This window comes from Scomber scombrus, unplaced genomic scaffold (genome assembly GCF_963691925.1).
Source record: "Scomber scombrus unplaced genomic scaffold, fScoSco1.1 SCAFFOLD_151, whole genome shotgun sequence".
Lineage (NCBI taxonomy): Eukaryota > Metazoa > Chordata > Actinopteri > Scombriformes > Scombridae > Scomber > Scomber scombrus.
The window spans coordinates 56,017-66,348 of record NW_026910353.1 but is presented as its reverse complement, the minus strand read 5'-3'; the positions used below and the strand labels follow the sequence as shown (position 1 = coordinate 66,348).

The 10,332-nt window shown below is 43.3% G+C and overlaps 1 protein-coding gene across 1 annotated transcript in view; it reads left to right on the top strand.

Annotated features, from left to right (window-relative positions):
* The window catches only part of LOC133976957 (neuritin-like), an 11,081-nt gene extending 1,202 nt beyond the window's left edge, over positions 1 to 9,879 (top strand). Inside the window, 3 exon segments of the mRNA XM_062415095.1 lie at positions 5,746 to 5,850; positions 5,853 to 5,892; positions 9,639 to 9,879. Of these exon segments, the coding sequence (XP_062271079.1) occupies positions 5,746 to 5,850; positions 5,853 to 5,892; positions 9,639 to 9,879 (386 nt within the window).
* Positions 9,880 to 10,332: the final 453 nt, after the last annotated feature.

Genomic DNA, 10,332 nt, shown 5'->3' with positions numbered 1-10,332 from the left:
CTTATTACAGATATATATGTGAAATAACCATAGATGGTGGAATGTCCCACAGTCTTGACAGACACTTGAACTCACCACAGACCAGGCTTGTTATTATTAGTCTGAAATGTTAACAAGGTTTATTGTTGTGAATGAGGGTTTCTTTGGTTTCTGGAGCAGGACCGTGACATTGTGGTTTCACTTTGGCCTCCCTGTGGTTTGCCCCCCCCCCTACACACACACACACACACACACACACACACACACACACACACACACACACACACACACACACACACATACACACACTAACAGCCGTGTCTCGTCCTACACGTCATGCTGTGTTAGTCCACTGTTTGATGGGGCGGATCTGGACAGCAGGCGTGTTATTATCCAAACCAATCAATCAGTCCGATCCCCGGCTTAACGAACCACGCACACACACACACACACACACACACACACACACACGCTGAGTTAACAGAGGTCATGTAAAGGGGGGGGGGTGTGTGTGTGTGTGTCTGGAGGCGTGTCAGAGCTGGAAACTCATGGAGTGTTTTATAGTTGAGTTTTCTATCTGTTCAAGTTAATTAGGGAGGAGACACACACACACACACACACACACACACACACACACACACACACATAAAGCTCACGTGTGTTTTAAATGTCAGATCACATGTGAATGTCCATTTTTTACTACTATGGTTTTTTATTGATGCTCTTTCTGTTCCTACTCTCCACTTTGCTAATCTTAATTCACACGTTCAGTTTATTCATCTATATAAAAATGTGGGAATAACATCCTTAAAAAGTGTTTATACCTAAATGGTAAGTCAAGGAAGGAAGGGAGGAAGAAGGAAGGAAAGGAGGGAAGAAGGAAGGAAAGGAGGGAGGAAGGAAGGAAAGGAGGGAGGGAGGAAGGAAAGGAGGGAGGGAGGAAGGAAGGGAGGAAGAAGGAAGGAAATGAGGGAGGAAGGAATGAAGGAAGAAGGAAGGAAATGAGGGAGGAAGGAAGGGAGGAAGAAGGAAGGAAATGAGGGAGGAAGGAAGGGAGGAAGAAGGAAGGAAATGAGGGAGGAAGGAAGGTAGGAAGAAGGAAGGAAATGAGGGAGGAAGGAATGAAGGAAGAAGAAGGAAATGAGGGAGGAAGGAAGGGAGGAAGAAGGAAGGGAAGGGAGGAACAAGGAAGGAAAGGAGGAAGAAGGAAGGAAATGAGGGAGGAAGGAAGGGAGGAAGAAGGAAGGAAGGAAGGCGGGAAGGAAGGAAGGACGGAGGAAAGAAGGGAGGGAGGAAAGAAGGAAGAAAGAAGAAGGAAGGAGGGAAAGAAAGAAAGAAAAGAGAGAAGGAGGGAGGGAGGAAAGAAAAAGGGAAGGAAGGAGGGAAGGAAAGAAGGAGGAGGGAGGAAGGAAGGAAGGACAGAAGGAAGAAGGGGGATAGAGGAAGGAAAGAAGGAACGGAGGAAAGAAAGAGGAAGGAAAGAAAGAAAGAGAGGGAAGGAGGGGAGGAAGGACAGACGGAAGGAAGGAGGGAGGGAGGAAAGAAGGAACAGACAAAACAGACGGGGTCAATTTGACCCGGGAGGACGACATGAAGCTTAAAACAGGAATGATGGGATGAGATCTATAATACTAGTTGCTGGTTTTAAGTGATCTGAGCATCAACCAGCACAGATTCCTCCAGTGTTTCCTCGTCTAGAAACAAACGTTATGACCGGATGGACTCGGTTTGGACTCAGGAAGTTTGAACATATGTTTCACAATATCGAGTCTTTTCACTGCTGAGTCAAACAGAACATTGATGTTAGATGTTAGCGGCTCTGTAATCAGCTGACTGAAATATCTCAACATGTTTTGGACGGATTGGCTCGATGTTTCTTTAATTCAGCCTTTATTTAACCAGGTTAGTCTCATTGAGAACTAGGAGACCTGGTCGAGACAGCAACACATGAATGAGCTACATTAAAACTTACTAATATAGTAAAACACTTACAGACAGACAGACTGGACTACAGAGTTTTCATTAGGGCTTTAAATTCAGTCGAGGTTTTGAGGTTTTAACCCTCCTGTTGTCCTCAGGTCAAGGATGGAAAGGAGGAAGGAAAGGAGTAAGGAGGGAGGGAGGAAAGAAGGAAGGAAGGAAGGAAAGGAGGAAGGAAAGGAGGAAGGAAGGAAGGAAGGAAAGGAGGAAGGAAGGAAGGAAGGAAGGAAGGAAGGAAGGAAGGAAGGAAGGAAATTAGTAAGGAGGGAGGAAAGGAGAAATGAAGGAAGAAAGGAGGAAGGAAGGAAGGAAGGGATGGGAAGAAGTATGGAAGGAGGGAGCAAAGAAAGAGGGAAGGAGGGGAAGAAAAAAGGAAACATTTAAGAAAGGGGAAGAAGGAAGGAAGGAAGGAAGGAAGGAAGGAAGGAAGGAAGGAAGGAAGGAAGGAAGGAAGGAAGGAAGGAAGGAAGGAAGGAAAGAAGGAACAGTCAAAGAGATGAGGTCAATTTGACCCGGGAGGACGACAGGAGGTTTAAAGTTGAAGTTCAGATTGTAAATTGTTCCAAACATCAGGAGCCGAAAACCTAAAAAGCTTTCTCCCCAATTCAGTTCTTACTTTGGGAAAAACACATCGCCAAAAAGTGTCAACAGAGTAAAGATTGTGACCTTCTTGTTTCCATTTTTAAAGAGAGGATAATGGTTTTTGTAGATGAACACATCAGCAGTGACTGAGGCGACTGGTTCACTTCAGACTAGAGAACACAGTTTGTAATAAATCTCAGAGCCTCATGAAACACGCTACTCAGCACGATGTTCAGTCAGTTATTGGATGGATTGCTGTGAAGCTTTTGGACATTTGACTTTTGGTGACAGTCCTGGTTGTCCTGTAGCGCCACCAGCAGGTCAAAATGTTCCTCCTCTTATAAAACATGTATCTGGATTTGTATTTGATAGATTGGAACAAAATCTTTCTATTTTACACTTTTTCCTCCGGTGCCACCAGGCGGGGAGTTCCGGTCCTCTGAAATGAGGCCAACGCGGAAGTAACTTAAAACTGCATTCTATCAAAAGGCCACCAGGGGCGACCGTTTTGGTGTCAAAAGGACTTCCGTCTCTATACAAGTCAATGGAGAATTCACCAACTTCTCACTTGATTTCTAACCTCAGTAAACGTTTTCAAAATGTGTTTATGGTCTCAATCGCTAGTTTAAAGCCTTCTTCAATGCAGTATGATGTTCATTTGGGACATTTTGGCCTCCCTGATTTTATATGTGACGATAAAGCAGGGTATGCATTAGGGCGTGGCTACGTGGTGATTGACAGGTTGATTTAGGGTTAAAATGAAACTTTGTTAAAGGTTAGAGAAACATGCTGTGGGTTAAAGTTAAAGGCCGCCTCCATCGTCATGGCAACAATAATAATAACCAAAGGGGTTAAAAGTTAGGCGGGGACAATCGTAGTTAAAGTCCACTGTTGGGTTAACCCTCCTGTTGTCCTCGAGTCAAGGAAGGAAAGAAGGAAGGGAGGAAGGTAGTGGGGAGGAAAGATAGAGATAAGGAGGAAGGGAAGAAGGGAGAAAGGGAGGAAGGAAAGCAAGGAAGGAATGAAGGAAGGAGGGAAGGAAAGAAGGAGGGAGGGAGGGGGGAAGGAAAAGAGGAAGGAAGGTAGGAAGGAAAGAAGGACAGAGGAAAGAAGGAAGGGAGGAAGGTAGGGGGGAGGAAAGATAGAGAGAAGGAGGAAGGAAAGGAAGGAAGGAGGGAAGGAAAGAAGGAGGGAGGGAGGGAGGGAGGAAAAGAGGAAGGAAGGTAGGAAGGAAAGAAGGACAGAGAAAGAAGGAAGGAGGAAGGTAGGGGGGAGGAAAGATAGAGAGAAGGAGGAAGGGAGGAAGGAAAGGAAGGAAGGAAGGAAGGAGGGAAGGAAAGAAGGAGCGAGGGAGGACAGAAGGAAAGAAGCAAGGGAGGAAGGGAGGAAAGAGAATTTATGATAACTTTTAAACACTTGTTCACTGTTGGATGGTGTAGAAATATTTTGTTTACAGTTTCTCTTCATTCTTTGTCTTTTTCCTGATTTCATAACTTAATATTTTTATCTGTCCTATGCATATTACCTTGTTTGGGAAACTAGTGTGACGAGGTTTTAAAGACCTGTTAAGAGACTTATTATCAGCTGGTGAAGGATCAGTTTGACAGACTGTTGATGAGCTGCAGAAAACATGTTGAAGCACGACAGACTCACCTGATCTCACAACGAGCCCAGACTCATAAAAACAGACCTCACATCATTTAATTGGTTAATTAAAATACATGACGTTAAGTCTAGGAGAGAAGATGTACTATACCTATATTATATGATTAAAATAGAGCCGTTAAATTAAATATAAATCATTTTGGAACCAATCAATTGACTGTATAACTACATTTATGAGGATGTTAGACGACTGTATAAATCAATACTGAAATAAGAACTATATAAAACAGACGGAAGGAAGGAAGGAAGGAAGGAAGGACAGGAGGAAGGAAGGAAAGGAGTAAGGAAGGAAGGAAGGAAAGAAGGTAGAAGTGAGGAAAGAAGGAAGGGAGGATGGAAGGACAGGAGGAAGGAAGGAAGGAAGGGGAGAATGAAGGAAGGAAAGAATGAAGGAAAGGAGTAAGGAGGGAGGGAGGGAGGAAAAGAGGAAGTAAGTAAGGAGAGAAGGAAGGGAGGAAGGAAAGGAAGGAAGGAAGGAAGTAAGTAAGGAGTAAGGAGGCAGGGAGGGAGGAAAAGAGGAAGTAAGTAAGGAGAGAAGGAAGTGAGGAAAAGTATGGAAGGAAGAGGGAGCAAAGAAAGAGGGAAGGAGGGGATGAACGAAGGACAAATTAAAGAAAGAGGAAGGAAGGAAGGAAGGAAAGAAGGAACAGTCAAAAGAGACGGGAGGACAACAGGAGGGTTAAAAAGGCTGTGAGCTGTAAATGTCCATAAATGTGAAGTAAATATAATTATTTTCATTCTAATCCTCTGAGCTGAGCCTCCTGTAACGATGAATAACAGAAATACAGCAGAGTCCATCCAATGAATGAATGAACTGATGAGTGAAGTCTGGAAAAAATGTGTAAAAACCAGGTGGGGAGTTCTGGTCCTCTGAAATGATGCTAACCAGGAAGTAACTTAAAACTGCATTCTATCAAAAGGCCACCAGGGGCGACCGTTTTGGTGTCAAAAGGACTTCCGTCTCTATACAAGTCAATGGAGAATTCACCAACTTCTCACTTGATTTCTAACCTCAGTAAACGTTTTCAAAATGTGTTTATGGTCTCAATCGCTAGTTTAAAGCCTTCTTCAATGCAGTATGATGTTCATTTGGGACATTTTGGCCTCCCTGATTTTATATGTGACGATAAAGCAGGGTATGCATTAGGGCGTGGCTACGTGGTGATTGACAGGTTGATTGGTTCACAGGTTCAGGAGGGCGCCTCATGCTCCTCCTGATGCCCATATAAGTAGAATCCCTGTTTTTATTTTTCCCAGCATGCACCTGAAATTTTCAAGATGGCGCTGCTCAGATCCGAAACTATTGGCCCCCGAGCAGCAGTCCACAAACCAATGGGTGACGTCACGGATGTTACGTCCATTTCTTATATACAGTCTATGGTAAAAACGTGTAAAAACTTGAACTGATACCTCGATTTAAACCTGACCAGATGTTTAAATTAAAGTATAATAACTGACGAGTTAACTGTGTAAAATTCTATTCTTTATATTTTAATGTTAACGTTATTTTCTTCTTCTTCTTCTTCCCCCCCTCTGCAGTCTCCGTGTTGCAGACAGTGCTGGTCAGTGCTGGTCAATGTGACTCGGTGTTTAAAGGTTTCTCCGACTGTCTGCTTCAGTTGGGAGAAAACATGGCGAATTATCCCAAGACCTGGACGACAGGGAGAACCTGCACAAGATCTGCACGTAAGTCTGAACAAACACTCACGAACAAACAAACAAACAAACTAACTAACTAACTAACTAACTAACAAAGGTAACAATACGATACGATATAATACAATATGGTACGATAAGATATGATACGATACAATACGATACAATATGATACGTTACGATAGGATACGATAGGATACGATAAGATACAATATGATATAATATAATATGATATGGTACGGAAAGACAAGATAGGATACGATACAATATAATATAATACGATATGATATGTTACGATAGGCTACGATAAGATACGATATGATATAATACGTTACGATACAATACAATATGATACGATATGATATGTTACGATACGTTACGATACGTTACGATACGTTACGATATGTTACGATATGTTACGATATGATATAATATGTTACGATACGTTACGATATGATACGTTACGATATGATACGTTACGATATGATACGTTACGATATGATACGTTATATATGATACGTTACGATAGGCTATGATAAGATACGATACGTTACGATAGGCTACGATAAGTTACGATAGGCTACAATAGGCTACGATAAGTTACGATACGATACGTTACGATAGGCTACAATAAGATACGATACCATACAATACGATATGTTATGATACGTTACGATACGATACGATACGTTACGATATGATACGATATGATACGATATGATATAATATGATACGATACGATACAGTATGTCACGTTACGTTACGTTATGATACATTATGATACGTTACGATACGTTACGATACGTTACGATATGTTACGATATGATACGATACGATATACGTTACAATACTTTACAGTATGTCAGGTCACGTTACGATACGTTACGATACGTTACAATATGTTACGATATGATACGATACGATATACGTTACGATACGTTACGATACGTTACGATACGTTACGATACGATACAATACGATACGTTACGATACGTTACGATATGTTACGATATGATACGATACGTTACGACAACATAAGATAAGATACGGTAACATACAATAATCCTTTGAGGCCCACGGTGGAGACATTTACAGTATTACAGCAGAAACAGAAAGAGCTTCAATAAAAAGAATAAAGAACAATAAATAACAAGTTAGCAATAAACTATAGTAATAGACATAAAGTAAAAAAAGAGCTACATTAGTGTTGAATGATAATACACCTGAGTGTGATACAGCTGCTACACAGATTTTAAAGTATATATAATTTTAATAGTAAGTGAATCCAGTTTATATGATGATGGTTTGTGTCTCTTTTCTCTTTTCTCTTGATTTTTAATTTAAAAGAGGAAATAATGATATGTGTGGTTTAATGAACAAACCCTGAGGGCAAACTGGGGTTTTAGGGGGAGTGGTTACATGTGTGCCAGCTGACCCCTGCTTACCCCCCCCCACCCCCCCCACACACACACACACACACACACACACCGTCTCCTCCATATCCTTTTACCCCCCCTCCTCCTCCCCACACACTTCCCTCACGCCACCACCAGCAGACCGGGTGGGTGGCAGATGGCATACTGCAGTGAGAAACCCCCCCCTCACCCCCCCCCCCCCCCCCTCCACACACACACACACACACACACACAGATGATTTTTTAATTCGGTGACAGCTCCATCACAGCAGTGTTGAGGCGTGGCAGGTGGGGCGCGTTAATACGCCTCCACACACACACACACACACACACACACACACACACACACACACACACACACACACACACACACACACACACACATACACGGTAATTGCTCTCTGAGATGTAGCATCGACACGGCTCGGTTCAGGAGGTCAACATCAATAAGAGCAGATTGGAAGATTGGATTAGATACGCTGTGTGTGTGTGTGTGTGTGTGTGTGTGTGTGTGTGTGTATGTGTGTGTGTGTGTGTGTGTGTGTGTGTGTGTGTGTGTGTGTGTGTGTGTGTGTGTGTGTGTGTGTGGGTGTGTGTGTGTGTGTGTGGGTGTGGGTGTTGCAGCAGCACGCACCAGTGAGCAGACTGGTGTCATCTTTACATTAACTGGGAGGAGCAGGAAGAGGAGGAGGAGGAGGAGGAGGAGGAGAAAAAAAATGAACAGATGAGAGCAGGAGATTAAAATATATAAAGAAGAAAGTTTCCTTCCTTACGTTTTTCTTTCTTCCTTTCTTTCTTTCCTTCCTGTGTACTCTTCCTTCGTTCCACTTTTCTTTCTGTCTTTCTTTCTTTCTTTCTTTCTTTCTTTCTTTCTTTCTTTCTTTCTTTCTTTCTTTCTTTCTTTCTTTCATCCGTCCTCCCTTTTTCCCCTATCTTTACTTCCTTCCTTCCTTCCATCCTTTCTTTCTTTCCTTCCTTCCATCTTCACTTCCTGTCTTCTCTTCCTTCCTTCCATCCTTTCATTCTATCCTTCCTGCCTTTCCTTCCTTCCTGCCTTTCCCTCCTTCCTTCCTTCCATCTTTCCTTTTTTCCTTCCTTCCTTCCTTCCTTCCTTCCTTCCTTCCTTCCTTCCTTCCTTCCTTCCTTCCTTCCTTCCTTCCTTTCTTTCTTTCCTTTCCTTCCATCCTTCCATTCTTCCATCCTTCCTTCCTTCCTTAAATGAACATCTCTGGCTTAGAGACTAAATATGACTAAAGACTAATCCCAGATGAACTTCATGAGGAAACATAAGCTTTGTGTTGCATTCTGGGAAAGTTTCCACTTCTTGGCTCCTGAGTAGACGATGTTTGGAGAAGCTCTTGGTGCTAACGCTCTGCTGTGTCTCTCTCTCTCTACTTCCTTCCTTCCATCCTTCCATCATTCCTTCCTTTCTCTCCTTCCTTCCTTCCTTCCTTCCTTCCTTCCTTCCTTCCTTCCTTCCTTTCTTTCTTTCTCTCCTTCCTTCCTTTCATCGTTCCTTCTTTTCCTTCCTTTTTTCCTTCCTTCCTTCCTTCCCTCCTTCCTTCCTGCCTTTCCCTCCTTCCTTCCTTCCTTCCTTCCATCTTTCCTTTTTTCCTTCCTTCCTTCCTTCCTTCCTTCCTTCCTTTCTTCCTTCCCTCCTTCCTTTCTTTCTTTCCTTTCCTTTCCTTCCATCCTTCCTTCCTTTCTTTCATTCTATCCTTCCTTCTTTTACTTCCTTCCTTCCTTCCTTCCTCCCCTCCTTCCTTCCTTCCTTCCTTCTGTCCTTCCTTCCTTCCTTCCTTCCTTCCTTCCCTCCTTCCATCCCTCCTTCCATTGTGCTTCCTTCCTTCCTTCCATCTTTAGTTCTTTTCCTTCCTTCCTTTCTACCTTCCTTTCTTTCCTTCCTTTCCTTCCATCCTTCCTTCTTTTCCTTCCATCCTTCCTTTATTTCCCTCCTTACTTTCCTTCCTTCCTTTCCTTCTTCCTTTATTTCATTCCTTTCCTTTCATCTTTCCTTCCATCCATAGTTCCTTCTTTCTTTCTTTCTTTCCTTCCTTCCTTCCTTCCCCCTTTCCATCCTTCTTTCTTTCCTTCCTGCCATCTTTTTAATCAACGTCAAATCAGGCTTTTTGTGGCCCTTAAATGAGCATCGCTGGGTTAGAGACTAAATATGAGTCAGAATATAAAGATGAAACTAATCCCAGATGAACTTCATGAGGAAACATAAGCTTTGTGTTGCATTCTGGGAAAGTTTCCACTTCTTGGCTCCTGAGTAGACGACGTTTGGAGAAGCTCTTGGTGCTAACGCTCTGCTGTGTCTCTCTCTCCTCCTTCTCTCCTTCTCTCCTTCTCTCCTGCCAGTTACTGGGATAACTTCCACTCCTGTGCCATGACGGCTCTGGCCGACTGCCAGGAAGGAGCGACGGACCTCTGGGAGAAGCTGAAAAAGGAGTCCCGCAACCTGGATTTCCGTGGGAGTCTGTTTGAACTCTGTGGCGGCAGCAACGGGGCCCCCGGATGGAGCGACGCCAGGGGCCACCGCCGCCGCCTCGCCGTGCTCCTCACCACACTGCCCACCATACTGACTTGGCTGGCGTTTTAACATGAAAAAACGAGGGGGGAGAAAAAAAAACAAACAAAACAAAAAGAAGAAAAAAAAAAGAAAGAAAAATGAAGAAAATAAAAAACAACACAACAATGGGAGAAAAATAAAAAATATAGAAAACAAGTTTCTCTTCAATACTGAAAATAGTTTGAATCCATCACCAAGAATAAAAATACACACCCTTAAAAAAATTGGATGGATTTTTATGACATCACCGTTAACCGCCTGGCCTGGTTTTGCCTTCCTGTGGACTCTCTAACTAACTATCTATCTGCGGGTCTGCCCCCCCCCCTCTCCCTCCCCCCTCGCCCCACCCCCCCCCCTCCTCCTCCTGGAAGCGCTCATCCAATCACACGCCGACCTGACCCGGGAGGTCGACCACATGAAATATTCAACACGCCCGAAATGATGACAATGATGAAAATTTGATGGACCCCCCCCCTCTTCTTC